The following is a 15418-nucleotide window of genomic DNA, read 5'->3' as shown; positions in this document are numbered from 1 at the left end:
GGCGGTGTCGACCAAGGCAAAGAAGCCAAGGTGTTTTGCTGAAGCGTCCAAGGTGATCAAGACCAAGTGTTCTCGCCTAGCGACAAGGGCGTCGCTAGATCGAGTGGGGGAGAATGTCACGGACTAAACTTTTGGGTCTATGGACATTGGCGCAAACGAGGTTCTACATGCGCAAACTTGGGCTTGTTGGGCAATACGAGTTGGCCCAGTTCTTGGAGAATGCTTATGAGTCCGTAAAGGCTCGAGTTCGTGAAGGATCAAGTCTGAGGTGTCCGAGAAAAGCGACGAGGGTGTTACATGTTCGATGGGGGCAATTTTGTTGAGGCTCGTGGATTCGGTCCGAGACATGTGTGCGCAGATTTCTGTAGAAGAATAATACAGAGTATTGGGCTTGCCCAGAACCATCAGACCTGGCCCGTTCCTTGGAAGATTCTAGAAATGATATTATTATCCAATAATTAAGGATTTAATTATGGATAATGTTTTATTTGAATTCAAATACCTTAGAGATAGAGTTCTGGTTAAGGTAGGATTCAATGTAAGCCGTTGATGTACTTTGATATAGACCGTTGGATCTTGAGGGCCTCAACTATAAATAGAGAGCTCCTCCCCTCATTTGTAATCAATTCACTTCATTCATTCTCTTCAGAGTAATAAAACTCAAGCATTTACTCTTACTCTCTCTGAGTTCATTCTTTCTAGCTTTCTAGTTTGCTAGCTTTCTAGCCTTGTCGGCTTGTTCTCCTTTGTGCTTAAGCCTTTGTGGCTTGTGTTACCGATCGTGAGGACTGAGATAGCCTCGAGAGTGTTCTTTTCCGAGTTCTTTCAAAGTGCCAAAGTTAATCAAGTCTTGGTGACTTAGGAAGTTCCCACAGTGCTCGTGCTTCGGAGATCCGCTTCAACCCAAGTGGCTTGGATTAGCCCTGATTAAGTGTCGTTTCCGTATTGTTGTTTAACTCTTGAGGGTTTGTTTTTTGCTTATTGAGCCAGAGACTCACAAGGACGTGGATAAGGTTGACTTAGGCGTCATTTCGACCTGGAAATCGTCTAAGTGCCACACGAATCAACTAGCAGAAATCTAGCCCCGTGACAATATATTAGCAAGCTTTGGCAGCCTATTTGAATGATTGTTTAAAATATACTAAAAGTATTAAACAAGTTATTTTATATTTATTTTGGTTATAGTTTTTACAATCAAAGTCAAATAAAATATATATAATGTAAAGTTTCGATATGTCTATGTTAAAGCCCAAAGTAATATGAACAATATCAATACCTTTTACGCGGTATAAACGTTTTAAAAGAAATATGATTAACAACCAATTAATCTAATAGGATGAGACACTAGTTCTTTTAAGTAATGTTATAGGTTTAAATTCTACTGATTGCAAATAAATAAAATCGGATTAAGAAGATCGTGTACATAATAAATATCTACAAAACTATATTTGAATTAATTAATTAATATATTGGATAACAAATATATATATATATATTAAAAAGAATAGGGAAATGATCTATTAATTTTCAATGCTTTTTATATTTGTCATGGTGATTGACTCTTTGAATTTTCTTGAAGTATTGGGAAATGCTTGGTGCTGAACACAGAGGTGGGGGCAATATTGGATGTCCTTGGGCATGCATCGAGGCTTGATTTTCGTTGAATAGAGCTGTAATCTGATAACATTGACTACAAACGGCCTCTCTAAACAAGTCTCGTATCACCAAGATAATGTCCTCTTCAGTGTGATTAAAGAACTATCGCAATAGGATTGGAAGGCTCGTTTACGTCATGTTCAGCGAGCATGTGATATATATCATTGCGGACGTCTTTGTCTCGAGGTTTATCTTTGCAAGAACTCCATTTTGCAATCCCGCCAAATTGGATGTTGGCTGCAACACTATCAATAGGATCAACCATTTAGAAAAGAATATTGATACTTATGTTTTATATTTTTAAATGACATGCCACTTTCAATAAATTAACATTTAATTGTGAAGTATTTTGAACTTTTTGTACTTGCCCTATTAATAAATTTAGTTACATCAATAGAGTATGACACTGTAATTTCGGATGCACGTTGATTTGATGAATAACCTAACCACGCAACACGGGGAAATAGTAATTGGCAGAAGCATAGCTATTTCCATTATCATAATGTTTCTACTTTCAAAAAGAAAAAGTAATGTATCGAATTTCACTTTCCACCCCATTATTATCAATTAATTATTACATTCATCTTATATGGAGTTTCATTAGAAAAGTTGTCTGACGTGACAAAACAAATATTTTATGTTTTTAAATTTCATCATTTTAATTTCATAATATCTTTTATTATTGTTCCAAAAAAATATCTTTTATCATATATGAATTTAAATATAATTATTTTATTGAAAATATATATATTTCAAAAAGATAAATGAATATTTAAATCATAGTAATAAATATTTAATTATAAATACACCGTACAAAGATTTCGTATTCAATTTTATCTTTTTAAAAATAATTATTCTCAAATGATGAAGGTAAAAAAATATTTTATTTTGATTGAATTCTATTTTAATGAACATTATTATTATAATAAATAAAAGGATATAAATTAAAGTGTGTTAAATACATATTATCCTTGGATTTATAATGAAAACTAATAATAAATAAATTAGTAATGTAATTACCTTTAAAGATAATTATATTAGCGAGTCAAATTGAATAATTCCATTATAAAAAATATTTCTGATTTATTCTTGATTTTAAAGAATATATATTTAGTAATATTGTAATAATAATATAAAAAAATACATTTTTTTACAAACATATCTCTGAAATTCCTAGAATTAGTAAACTCAAAGTTACTGAAATTACCTACTAATCACTCAAATAAAATAATAACTAATTCCTAGTAAACTTGGCCTCAGAATGAAGTTGTTAGCGCTTCCAACTCGGGTAACACATTTGAGTGAGGATTAGCGGTGTTATACTATGCTTGCTTTAGCTTTTAGTGGATTGATTTATCGGCAACCCCATGAAGCAACGGTCGGGATTCGCTGATAACCCCGAGTTGAGTCTTCATTCCGACGTGGCAGCATCTCTGGAGAACCTCGAACCTGGAGAAACGTCCCGAGTTTGACGATGAGTCGGATCGGGATACGACTCGGAGAATCTCCTCGAACAACGACTCGTCGCATGGGATGGTTAACGGTCCGTCGTTGTTGAAACCGTACTCTTCTTCGGTTTGTACGAGCAAGTTTCTGAACATTGGGTTGTTAAGGTACGTCGCGCGTACGATGAATCTCCTCATACTGGTGCCAACGATGACCGCCACGTGTCCAGCCGGAACATCAGTCGGCGTTTGCTGGTTTTTACTGATGTTGTTTTTGTTGGCCGTTATCCGAGCATTCCTTCGCCACTGCTTGAGCATTTGTCGGATCCGGACGATCTGACTAATTTTCTGGCATTTCCCCATTCTGTGAGACGTATTTTCTCAAGGAAGTGACAGAACAAGAACAAGAAAGAAAGTGAACTAGTAGAAGAAAATATTCCCAAAGTAATGAGTTTAAAGTTCAGAGTGTAGGGAGGTATTATAAGGTGAAGGATTAGAGAAAGTAGCCTTGGGCTTTGAGATAATTACGAGATTGTGTCTGTTGTTTCGAGAGTTGTCATGGCCATGTGATTCTATTGAGACTTTGGCTAACTCTAATCAATTATTAATTCATTAAAACCTTTTATTTATTTAATGTTATAATTATTAATTAAATTCTAATTAATGTGTTATTATTTTAATTTAATAATAACTATAAACATAAATCAAATGGATTCTTTCTATTAATCAAATAATGCACAATGTGATTATACACAATCATTTTCATCAATGCACTAAATGATTATATCATTTACTTAATTATGGTTTGAATTTATAGTATATACGCAATGTATATATTGAAGCACAAAAATTTAACATTACAAAACTGAAAATAGTCCATTTGTATGCGACTATCCAAATTATTAATAGGCTCAAATAATGAAATTGAATAAACTTTATCATTTCATTTATATAAGATTTTCAGTTACTTTGCATTAAAACTTTTAAATTTAATTATGGATATATTTATTTTATATAATTCACTTTATAGGTAATTTTTTTAATTTTCTGATATTTAATTGACGCAAAATAATTTAATTAATAAAATCATTTTTAAAATCAATAAAATAAAACGCAAAACCCTAGTTATACTTCTTCCCTTTTTTATATTTTGTCGATAGCTAGTTATGATGATATGATTTAATTAGACTCTGTTTGTCATTGAAATGCGAAACCCTAATATAATTTCAAAAGTATACCATAATCATTCACCTTCCTCAACTTTTGCATGTCTTGCCTATATATATATATATATGAGGTAGAATTGAGTTACGAAATGTAAAATTTAAAAGTTTTACATTGATTTAAATTTGTTAGATGAATTAAAAAGACAGTTGAGAAACTAGTTCCCTGTACCAGTAACATGAATCCAATTCAAGATGGTATTTATATGAATGATATATGAGCAATAACAATGCTCAAAACTTCTCAACTTTTATCATTATCAGATCTCAACTAACCCAAAAATAATGAAACATCACATGCATACATGCATGTGTATATATATTTCATGTTTTGTTTTCTAATCTGCCATGATCTCTTGTCTGCCTGACTGCCTCATTATCTTTTGTTTTAAGGCAGTAACCCCTGCTTAAAACAAAATGCCAATGTTTTAGGGAATATATGCTGGGAACTGTTTTATTTCCAACTGATTGAATGGGTTACTTTTGGATCTATACCTAAATATATATGTGTATATATATATATATATATATATATATATATATATACTTTAGGGATATTACTATTATTAAAATTTGGTTAAGTAATAAGTGACTTGACATGGATCAGAAGAAGATTGGGAGTGGTGTTTTGTGTAGGGTGTAGCCAAGGCAACTTTCAATTTTATATTGAACTTAAACCAGTTGAACTATTTTGCCTTGGGGTACATTGAACTACCTGAACAAAAACCTGACACCAAAGATTACAAGGTTAACAAAAACGCCAGTGCTCCAGATTTTGTCATGTTTCATGTAATTAGGAGATCAAGAAAATGAAGCGATTGTTTGAGATTTACTTATTGTTTTTCTTAAAGGTTTTATGAATTGTTTTATACGTAAATAAACAAAACTCACTTTCCGTTAAAAATAAGCATATTCGGGACCCATTTTAAGTCAAGTAAAGCTACTGCTTAATGACTTTGGATTAAGAGAACATAAAAGGACTTGGTCAAACCACTTTATTTAATCTCAATTATTGTGTATAACCATGCTTCCATATATATATATATATATATATATATATATATATATATATATATATATATATATATATATATATATATATATATATATATATAACTTTTTAGTTTTATACATTTTTAGATTGTTGGATTGGAGGAACCAATGATTGAGATTAATACAAGTTAATGAGAAAATATTCACTAGAAGAAGAAGAAAGAAATTAATCTCAGCATTTGATTTCCTCTTATTCAACAATTCTAAAAAAGTGTTAAATTAAAAGTTTTACATTAAGTGTAAGTGAATCTTAACCCGAGAGAGAGGAGTTGAAGTTACCGCTAATTACATTTGATGGAATTTTGTACTAATATGAGCTTTTCTTTCATGACTATATGCTTGATTACAATATGCTTGATTACATCTCTTTAATTTATATCTTAAGAATGTGGATAAAACATGCAAGTAGATATATCTTATCTCTTCTTTCTAGTTTGGGTGTAAATGAATAGAGCGTTTGATGAACTGTTTGTGGAATGTTCATTTATGTTCGTTATTAAGCTAAATAAACGAGTATGGAAAAAAATTTATATTCATTTAATAATTGAACAAACACAAACATAGGTGTTTCGGTTCGTTTATATTTATGAACAAGCTCATTTATCGAATCGGTTACTTTATTCTTATTTTCTTTTTATTTTTTATTTTTTATTTTTAATAGTGATGAAGGTAGGGACTAAATTGAATATAAGGTAATTTTGAGAGTTCACAATGTGAAGCATAAGTAACTTAAGGACCAATGGCATAATTCTACCATTCTCTTTGGCTTGTAAATATTAAATGAACGTTCACTAACACTAAATGAACGAATACGAACACAATAAAAATAAATAAATGAATACAAACATAATATTAAAAATTTAAACGAACACAAACCAAATATGAACATAACTTTATTCATTCATGATTGATTCATTTATAATCTATTCCTACCATTGACCTAGGACTTCTTTATTTCCTTACTCATACTTTAGTGACCATTTACGTAGTTTACCCAAACTTGTATTCACTCTCAATTTGACCCTAAAACTCCTCGTGTGAAAGGATTTTCGTTATCTTCGCACCTCTCTTCCTTTTCCCTTCCGATTCGTTTCTTCCCCAATTTAATATACTATCAAGAACAAGAACAGAGACCCAAGTAAATCGCCTGCAGTAATGTCCCACGTACTCCTCCACCATCTCCTTCCAATCACAACCGTCCATCTTAAATCATGTTCTTTCCCCACCCCTAAACAAACGGCCTATATTCATCTCCACACCAACCCAACAACGGGCGCGACCATAAAGTGCATGGCCAATCCCAGGAGAGTGAAAATGGTAGCGAAACAGATAAGGAGAGAGCTATCCGACATGCTCTTAACAGATAAGGTGTTGCAATTCGCCGTTTTGCCTGATGCCTCCTTAGGAGCCGACCGCTACCTCTCTTCCCTTACTACCATAAGTGATGTTGAAGTTTCATCTGATTTACAGGTACCCTTTTGTGTATAAATACTAGCGTTTACTGTGGATTTCTGGGTTCTCCCTGTAGCAGCTTTTGGTTTGACAAACTTTGATGAATACCTTAGCTAATGAAGTAGAAAAGTTATTCTGTTAATTTGCTTAATTTGTTGGTTTTGTTGAAGTTTTAGGTTCTCAATTTGAGGAGGTGAAGAGTTTAAGAATTTAATCGTATAGGATTTGCTTTAGTGAATGACATTTCTTTGTAACTTGTCTAATTGTGTGCAGGCCTTAGGGGAATTGAATCAATTGATTGAAAGGGAAAGTAATAACAACTTATTAAGGTTTATGCTTGTCTTGAATTTTGTATATTGTTTCATTGACCTTGTGAAAACACATTGGAAGTATCAGGGATTCGTTATGTTCGAACGGATGGCTTTGAAATCTCTCCATTTCCAGATACAGCAAATTGATATACAGCATTGCAGTTGGTTGACTTTATTTAAAAACTGTTGGCACCAAATAATTCATGTTTTTTCTGTCCATGGTAGTAGGTTGTTAAAGTGTATGTATCTGTTTTCGGTGAAGAGAGAGGGAAGGATATTGCGGTTGGAGGATTGAAGTCTAAAGCTAAGTACGTTAGAAGTGAGCTGGGGAAGCGTATGAAGTTGCGGCTTACACCAGAGATACGCTTTATCGAAGATGAATCTCTGGAGAGAGGAAGCAGGGTAAGTGCTTGCAATCTATTGTTTGTGTTGATGGTAACTGCTTACAACGAAGATGAATTTCTGAGCCAATCTGATTTGAAAAACTTTTTCAGGTAATTGCCATATTAGACAAAATAAAGGAGGAGAAAAAGACCGCAGCAGACGAATATGAAGATGAAGAAGATCAATCCATTTCGTCTCGAGATGACAGAGACTGGGAGGATGATGACCCTGAGGAAGATATTATTTACGTAAAGTAGTTGCCTTGCCTTCTCATTTGCTTAGTATTTCCTCAGGACAGAATGAAGAAGTTGTCATAACATTTTTACAGGTTTGTTTCTCCTTGTGGATTAGCTTAGTTCAACGGTGTTTGAGGTTGATTCTTCCTTGAACCCAGGCTCTCTTTTACTTGATTATTTAGTAATGAGTAAATGGGAATAATTTAAAAGCTTGACTCGAAGGGAAATTAACAATTTGCCCGTTTTGGTTCATAATCGGATTTTGAAAACCTCATACCTGTGGTGAAAGAAACTTAGAAGTTCTTCGGACTTGGGTAACACACGATAGGTTGATTAGACTCATCTCACATATCCACATACATTCAACGGCACATTAAGGCATGTTCTCAATTTTGCATAACTGCTTTGATGTTGGTTTGTGAATGGGTACTTGTTTGAATCATTTGTTAATGTATTGCACTGTGGCGGTGTGTAATTTCCGAAGCCACACAGTAACTATTCTCGTCTCATTTGGTGCCACTGCCATTGTCCAGAAGCGTTCATCCTACATGAATCTCTATTCGAAGTTTTGTATCTGTTTCACTGTTTGATTCATTTGCAATATATACATTATAATGAACAATTTATTAACACTAATGCTACGTTTGGATGGAGTGTTGATTTTTCTTTATGAGAAATTCTACTCAAGAATGATTTCTTTTAATGCCTGCCTTAGTAACTTTGTGATGGATTTGGATTTGATGAAAAAGCACTTTGCTCAATTTAATCGGGAATATTGTACTTGTTTAGGGCATGGCTGCATCGATATATCAGGTATCGATTTCACCTACTGGTTTCTTTTCATTCCAAGGTACATTAGGCAAGAGTCAGAGAATTTGTACTGCAGGAATAACTAGATTGCTAAGCCAATGTTGGTGGTATTAATATTATCAGGATCAGGTAAGAGCTAATGCCGGAGGGCTATGCTATAACACAATTTAGGAGCCAAAAAGTGAAGGCATTATTACATTGAACAAATAATACATATAATCATCCAACATGTTGCCAACTAACAAAATCACCATGGTGACATTGCCAACCGAAAAGTTAAAACCTGAAGGGCCATTTCATTACACTAAAACAATTTCATGGTCCATAAAAGTTTCATAAGCCGAAATGAAAAACTGGTACAATACCATCGAAATGCTTTATTCCTACACTAAACGCAAACCAACTTTGAGCAAAAACCCCCTGCTTCGGTGGTGAGCCTTTGCTTCAGCTTTCCTTTGAGACTTTGCCTTACCCTGCGGGTAGAAGTAAAAGCTTTAAGTAAGCACATTATCAAGGAAATCAATATCTATCAATCTTTGTTTAAAAAAGCGCCGCTTAAGCGCGATTAAAGCGTTAAGCGACTCGAGCGAGGCCCCTAACGCTTCAGCATAGCAAAAGCACTATGAATTCATTAAGTGGTAGTAATCGACGCTTTTGCAACGTTTTTAACAAAATGCTAATCGACGCTTAATCGCGAGTTTAGAATATATGATTCTGGGCTTTAGCAGATACGATTTTTGGGCTTGTTTAGGGTTTAGCGGGCTATTAGATTATCAGGCTTAGATCGGCTTTTAGTTTAGGCGGGCTAGGATAAAAAATGCGATTGAAATAGGCGGTAATCGAAGAATTTACAGAGAACGATTGACATTGAGCGGTAAAAAATTCACAGAGAGCGATCATCTTCCACGCCTGTCACCTCTGGCCTCACGCTCACGACTCAAGTTTTGATCATCATCTTCTTCTCATCTCACTCGAGTCACGCTGCTGCTGCACTTCATCAACCAGTATGTAATTCTATTGTTTATATACATATAATTTATTGCAAAATTGTGTTTTATAGTTTATAGAATACTGTTCTTCTTTATAGCTTTTTGCTTTCTCCTTCTTTAAGTACTTAGTATTGCTGAATTTTACATGTAGACAAGCAAAATGCTTGTTAAACTAGTAAAATTTCACTAACTCTGACTCTTGGTTTTAAAAAACGTAAAACGCCTTAAAGAGCCTAGGGTCATAGATGCCAAAGCGCTAAGCGAAAGCGATCGTTTTATGCACATGAAGCGCCAAAAAGGCCGAAATTCACAAAAAAAATACAGAATATTTATAAATTAGCTTATAAATACTTAAATATCAAAATATCAATACATATATTCAAAACTTACAAGTACTTAAACACCAAAATATAATTCTCAATTTACTTATAAGTTATAAATACGTATATACCATTAACCATACGACTATACGAGCATATTAATCTCAAAAGATGGTCTACACCAAAAGTAGTCTAAAGTGAGATGAACAAAGGTATTTTTCTAAACCCTCAATTCCTTATAATTAAAAATCCTCTAAATCGTCATCGACATCAACTCGAACAATATCTCCTTCATCACTAAACACTCCAATATCTTCTTCCATCTCATCTTCATCAACTAAGCATCTACGAGATGGTCTACTAGGGTCCGGCTCCATCATTCACTACTTTTGATACTCTAGTTAGATAACTAGGCTCATATGCACCGGAAGCGTTAACAACATCACTCCATGTCAAATCCTCACCAACAAACACCGTCTCATCATCATCTTCATCATCTTCCATTCTTCCCATGAACCACTCATTGCTCTCATCAATATCTTGCAAAAGAATGGGATCAATCTCCTTACTTTTAGCTCGACGCTCCAAGGCACTATTGAATTTCACACACCATGTCATTCAATCTAGATTGTGCCAATCTGTTTTGTTTCTTAGTGTGAAGCCACAAGAAAAAAACCAAAACTGGATGTTAGCAACATTATGCATATATATATATAATTTCTAGAAATATTATTAAGAAAAAACATGTAAAAATAACTTACTTGTTGAAAAACACTCCAGTTTCTCTCACAACTTGTAGCACTACAAGTGAGACTAAAAATCCGTATAGCAAACTTTTTCAAGTTAGGAGCCGAAGATCCATACATTGTCCACCAATCAGCTGTAAAAAAATGTAAAATGAACATGAAGCATAAACTATGTTTGAGAGAATAATTAACATAACTTAAAACTTAAAATATAAAGTAGCATTTTTTACCTGGTGATTTTGTTTTCCTTTACCTAACAGCCAAGCTAATACCAAAGAGACCTTCAGCCTTCCGGTATTTAACTAACTCATCTGAAATCTTGTCTTGAGTTTCTTGGTCGCGAACAAGCCTCTACATGCATTCATAAAAACCGTTTTTAACTTCTTCACAAAGCACACCACCAATTTCATCATAAAAGATCCCCAGGTTCAAGAAATGTCCCACATCATGCAAAGGTTTATGTAGTTGACATTCCCACCTATTTCAAAAACTTTCTTGTAATCATCCTCTCAATTTGGAGAACTATCACGAATCGTCTCCCTAGCTCTATCCATTGCCTCATAGATGTACCCCATGGCTGGATTTTTTTCTCCATCAAACTAGTCTAAGAACTTTCACTAAGGGGCCTGTCAACTTGAGAGAATAAAGTACATTCTTCCAAAACGTTTCTTGCAAAAAGTAAGACTTTATTTTCTTACCCGTGGGTTCTTTAGACCACTTGCTCGCTTCCCACTCTTGAGAAGTCACCATCTTCCTCAAATTGTTTTTTTGTTTGTGGATCTGGGCAAGAGTGATAAAGGAAGTAGCAAATCTTGTGATGGTCGGTCCATGCAAGTTTCTTTAGTTTGTGAACTTTCTCATCAAGTTCGCCAAACCAACATGACTATATATATATATCCATTTGAGTAAATGGAATTTTTTAAAGCATTTTTAACCCTAGGAATGTGTTTGCTAATATCCTCCAACATCAAGTCTAGGCAGTGTGCAACACATGGTGTCCAATAGAGATGTGGTCTTTTAGCTTCCAACAACTTCCCTACAAAGTTAGAGGAATAAGATGAGTATATGACATTAGACAAGAGATTATCAAAAGACTAAAGTTGCAACTTAACTCTTACCGGCCTTTACATAAGATGATGCATTATCAGTCACCACCCGCACCACATTCTCTTCACCAACTTCCTCCACCATTTTATCAAGAACATGAAACAACAAATCAACATCCTTTGAAACATCAGATACATCAAGTGACTTCACGATGACCGAACCCTTTGGGGAGTTTACCATGAAGTTGATATCTTTTTGAACAACGGAATCACGCCATCCATCCGATAGTATTGAACAACCTTTTTCTGCCCATTCTTTCTTATTTTCCACAATTTGGTTTTGAACTTCCTCTATTTCCTTGTTAAGTATGGGAACTCTTAACTCGTACATACATGGTGCTTTCATCCCGGGGCCATACTGTCTGATTGCTTCGATCATTATTTGAAAACTCTCATATGTTACGACATTAAAAGGAATGCCTACATAAAAAAAATATTTCCATCAACATAAACAAAAAAAAAAAGACTTCCAACAACTTAAAACTCAAAAAACATTAAATATTTAATTATTTATAATACCTGCATCGTAAAACCACCTCCCAATCTCATGACAAACTTTATCCCTATGGTTCTTTCGACACGTTTCATTGATGGTTTGTTGTCTCCCTTCCATCCTAGCTTTGATTGCTTCTCGAGGATTAGGAGTGAAGTAAATGTCCATAGGACCTTTTTGCCTTGGTTTTTTGGGTGGGGGCATCTTGCTACTACGGCCGCCTATTTCAACAACATCTTCTTCACCATCGTATTCATCAGCTTGTTGTTGGTGCATCTAGTTTTTTGCTTGCATATGTTGTTCTGCCTTTACCGTTTGTTTCTTCATCATGAACGCATTTAATTCTTCATCATATGTAGTTTGATTCGAAACACACCTCCCTTAAATGTTTGTCCACAAAAAGAGCATGTAAAGCTGATTTTATTATTCGGATCTTGTATTGCATATTTCCTAACTGGGTCTTCTGACCCGTTCTTTGAAGAACCCGCATTACCCGCCGTTGAAGTCATTCTATAAAAGATAAATTAAACATAAAGTCAAACTAAAATAACATAAAGAAATACCAGTATACAAAGTTACAAACTATACTAGTAAGGCAGTAACAACTAAAAAAAGATGAATTATATATTTATATACCATTTTGAAAAACATAAAACAGAAAGGCTGTGAAAATTTATTCTACCAAGTTGAAAGTTAATCAGTTTGACACTTAGACCTTATAAAGTTCATCTATACCATAATACAAACATTTAAAATTCAACAAGCATTTTGCTTGTCTAAAAACTGAATTAAACATGAATACATGATATTCAGTTTGACCTTATAAAACATAAAACAGAAAGCAATACCAGTTTGACCTTATAAAGTCAATGAGCTTTTTTAAAATCAAACTATAAAGAACGAGAAAGCATTTTATAAAGTCAAACTATAAAGTCAGAGTCAGTGAAATTTTACCAGTTTAACAAGCATTTTGCTTGTCTACATGTAAAATTCAGCAATACTAAGTACTTAAAGAAGGAGAAAGCAATAAGCTGTAAAGAATAACAGTACTCTATAAACTATAAAACACAATTTTGCAATAAACTATAAGTATATAAACAACATAATTACGTACCTGTTGATGAAGTGCAGCAGTAGCGTGACTTGAGTGAGATGAGAGGAAGATGATGATCAAAACTTGAGTCGTGAGTCAGGAGTCGTAAGCGTGAGGCCAAAAGCGACAGGCGTGGAAGATGATCACTCTCTGTGAATTTTTTATCGCTCAACCTCAATCTTTCTCTGTAAATTCTTCGATTACCACCTATTTCAATCGCATTTTTTACCCTAGCCCGCCTAAACTAAAAGCCGATCTAAGCCTGATAATCTAATAGCCCGCTAAACCCTAAACAAGCCCAAAAATCGTATCTGCTAAAGCCCAAAATCGTATCTTCTAAACTCGCGAATAAGCGCCGATTAGCGCTTTGCTAAAAGCGTTGCAAAAGCGCGGATTACTACCGCTTAGTGAATTTGTAGTGCTTTTGCTATGCTCAAGCGCCAGGGGCCTCGCTCGTGTCGCTTAGTGCTTTAATCGCGTTTAAGCGACAATTTTTTAAACACAACTTTGACTTTATAGTTTGACTTTATAAAATGCTTTCTCGTTCTTTATAGTTTGACTTTATTGCTTTCTGTTTTACAGTTTAATTTTAACAAAGTTCACTGACTTTATAAGGTTAAACTGGTATTGCTTTCTGTTTTATGTTTTATAAGGTCAAACTGAATATCATGTATTCATGTTTAATTCAGTTTTAGTTGTTACTGTTATTGCATTCTGTTTTTTAGTTGTTACATATATACTGGTATAGTTTTTTAGACAAGCAAAATGCTTGTTGAATTTTAAATGTTTGTATTATGGTATAGATTGACTTTATAAGGTCAAAGTATCAATCTGGTTAACTTTCAACTTGGTAGAATAAATTTTCACAGCCTTTCCGTTTTATGTTTTTCAAAATGGTATATAAATATATAATTCATCTTTTTTTAGTTGTTACTGCCTTATTGGTATAGTTTGTAACTTTGTATACTGGTATTTCTTTCTGTTATTTTAGTTTGACTTTATGTTTAATTTATCTTTTATAGAATGACTTCAACGGCGGGTAACGTGGGTTCTTCAAAGAACGGGTCAGAAGACCCGGTTAGGAAATATGCAATACAAGATCCAAATAATAAAATCAGCTTTACCACAACATTAGAAACATTAGATGCTAATATTTTACCACAACATTATGTACATTCGTAAGATATAATTTCAACAAGTTAGAGCAGGAAACCCAACTCCCACGTTGTTAAAGAAGCGTATAGCCCTAAAATTGTTCCCCAAAAAAAAGTCAGCAAGGTTTACCATCTAACAACTATTCCTGATTTCTTGATCAAAAAGAAATTATCATTCTAATAATAACCTTGAAACATCAAACAAATGAAAACAAATACCATCAGAACAATGCCACTTAGCAGCAGCTATCAACACCCTTTATCCCCACATTAAAAAATATATCAAACTTAAAAATATCCATAACAAATGTAAATCCAATTGTAACAACGTGATAGTCATTCCCATATATAAAAATGACAACCATACAAACAGAAAAACGAAACTGAATAAAAATAAAATAAATCCAAAATATAATCAGTAAATTAAAAATACCTTGAGGTACTTGAGCTTAAAGCTACCATAAACAAGTCCAAAAGAGAAAGCAGATACACGAGCCACCTATTACATAAATAATTAAAATGAATCGATTCAAAAACAATCTTATTACCAACGATATTTCTGGGATTTATTTCATTTTGCTGCATTTGATCTAGGCCAAAAGAACAAAGGAATGAAAAGAGAAAGGGTGAAATAAATTACAAGAGCGAGAGTGCTGGAGCCGGAGTAGGGACCAGGTGGAGGCGCCATCGATTTGCTTTGTTTGAGAATTTGGGCGACTGAGTTTCAGATCAGAAGAAACAGCAACGCTTACTCTAGAAAATTTCGTTGGGCTCTTGGGAGTTGGGAGGGGAATTTAAGCAAGTGTCGGAGCTTATTCAAAACGACAGCGTTTCAGGCCATTGTTCTCGCCCAAACACTATTTTCACTTTTTTTTTAATTATTACTATTGTTAGGGTAAAACACACATATGGTATCAGGGCCGGATATATATAAACTCTCATGGAGA

At 34.0% G+C, this 15418-nt stretch overlaps 4 protein-coding genes across 5 annotated transcripts; 1 reads left to right on the top strand and 3 right to left on the bottom strand.

The window, feature by feature from the left end:
* Positions 1-2862: 2862 nt before the first annotated feature.
* Positions 2863-3535, bottom strand: LOC120134160 (auxin-responsive protein SAUR50-like). Its single transcript, XM_039150634.1, has one exon. It carries the CDS (start codon positions 3462-3464, stop codon positions 2997-2999), a length of 468 nt encoding a protein of 155 aa, XP_039006565.1. The 5' UTR covers positions 3465-3535; the 3' UTR covers positions 2863-2996.
* A 2903-nt stretch (positions 3536-6438) lies between these two features.
* On the top strand, positions 6439-7913 carry LOC120134098 (probable ribosome-binding factor A, chloroplastic). Its single transcript, XM_039150577.1, has 3 exons — positions 6439-6847; positions 7369-7542; positions 7635-7913. Exons 1-3 carry the CDS (start codon positions 6533-6535, stop codon positions 7779-7781), a joined length of 636 nt encoding a protein of 211 aa, XP_039006508.1. The 5' UTR covers positions 6439-6532; the 3' UTR covers positions 7782-7913.
* A 974-nt stretch (positions 7914-8887) lies between these two features.
* Positions 8888-15225, bottom strand: LOC120134052. The gene is made up of 3 exons (XM_039150534.1): positions 15112-15225; positions 14905-14970; positions 8888-9043 (listed from the first exon to the last, which is right to left on the bottom strand). Exons 1-3 carry the CDS (start codon positions 15157-15159, stop codon positions 8954-8956), a joined length of 204 nt encoding a protein of 67 aa, XP_039006465.1. The 5' UTR covers positions 15160-15225; the 3' UTR covers positions 8888-8953.
* Positions 10001-12599, bottom strand: LOC120134051. 2 transcript variants are annotated; one of them, XM_039150533.1, is made up of 6 exons: positions 12251-12599; positions 11744-12151; positions 11324-11661; positions 10856-11251; positions 10641-10759; positions 10001-10528 (listed from the first exon to the last, which is right to left on the bottom strand). In XM_039150533.1, the coding sequence occupies exons 1-3, from the start codon at positions 12498-12500 to the stop codon at positions 11486-11488; spliced, it is 834 nt and encodes a 277-aa protein (XP_039006464.1). In that variant the 5' UTR covers positions 12501-12599; the 3' UTR covers positions 10001-10528; positions 10641-10759; positions 10856-11251; positions 11324-11485. The 2 variants fall into 2 exon arrangements, with proteins under 2 accessions (XP_039006464.1, XP_039006462.1); XM_039150531.1 differs by having other exon boundaries at positions 10856-11661.
* Positions 15226-15418: the final 193 nt, after the last annotated feature.

Source organism: Hibiscus syriacus, unplaced genomic scaffold (assembly GCF_006381635.1).
Source record: "Hibiscus syriacus cultivar Baekdansim isolate YM2019G1 unplaced genomic scaffold, ASM638163v2 tig00110597_pilon, whole genome shotgun sequence".
In the NCBI taxonomy this organism is placed as follows: domain Eukaryota; kingdom Viridiplantae; phylum Streptophyta; class Magnoliopsida; order Malvales; family Malvaceae; genus Hibiscus; species Hibiscus syriacus.
The sequence above is the reverse complement of the archived record's forward strand: the minus strand, read 5'-3'. Positions and strand labels throughout refer to the sequence as shown.

What these genes read in the sequence shown, in the direction of transcription:
- LOC120134051 (XM_039150531.1), bottom strand. Translation starts at nt 12,500, where the DNA reads ATGCACCAACAACAAGCTGATGAATACGATGGTGAAGAAGATGTTGTT. An exon ending in GAGGTGGTTTTACGATGCAG is followed by an intron (nt 12,152 to 12,250) that starts GTATTATAAATA and finishes TTTTTTATGTAG; the next exon opens with GCATTCCTTTTAATGTCGTA. An exon ending in ATCATCTTATGTAAAGGCCG is followed by an intron (nt 11,662 to 11,743) that starts GTAAGAGTTAAG and finishes CTAACTTTGTAG; the next exon opens with GGAAGTTGTTGGAAGCTAAA.
- LOC120134098 (XM_039150577.1), top strand. Translation starts at nt 6,533, where the DNA reads ATGTCCCACGTACTCCTCCACCATCTCCTTCCAATCACAACCGTCCAT. An exon ending in AAGTTTCATCTGATTTACAG is followed by an intron (nt 6,848 to 7,368) that starts GTACCCTTTTGT and finishes CCATGGTAGTAG; the next exon opens with GTTGTTAAAGTGTATGTATC. An exon ending in CTCTGGAGAGAGGAAGCAGG is followed by an intron (nt 7,543 to 7,634) that starts GTAAGTGCTTGC and finishes AAACTTTTTCAG; the next exon opens with GTAATTGCCATATTAGACAA.
- LOC120134052 (XM_039150534.1), bottom strand. Translation starts at nt 15,159, where the DNA reads ATGGCGCCTCCACCTGGTCCCTACTCCGGCTCCAGCACTCTCGCTCTT. An exon ending in GCTCCAGCACTCTCGCTCTT is followed by an intron (nt 14,971 to 15,111) that starts GTAATTTATTTC and finishes TTTATGTAATAG; the next exon opens with GTGGCTCGTGTATCTGCTTT. An exon ending in TTAAGCTCAAGTACCTCAAG is followed by an intron (nt 9,044 to 14,904) that starts GTATTTTTAATT and finishes TTCTACCCGCAG; the next exon opens with GGTAAGGCAAAGTCTCAAAG.
- LOC120134160 (XM_039150634.1), bottom strand. Translation starts at nt 3,464, where the DNA reads ATGGGGAAATGCCAGAAAATTAGTCAGATCGTCCGGATCCGACAAATG.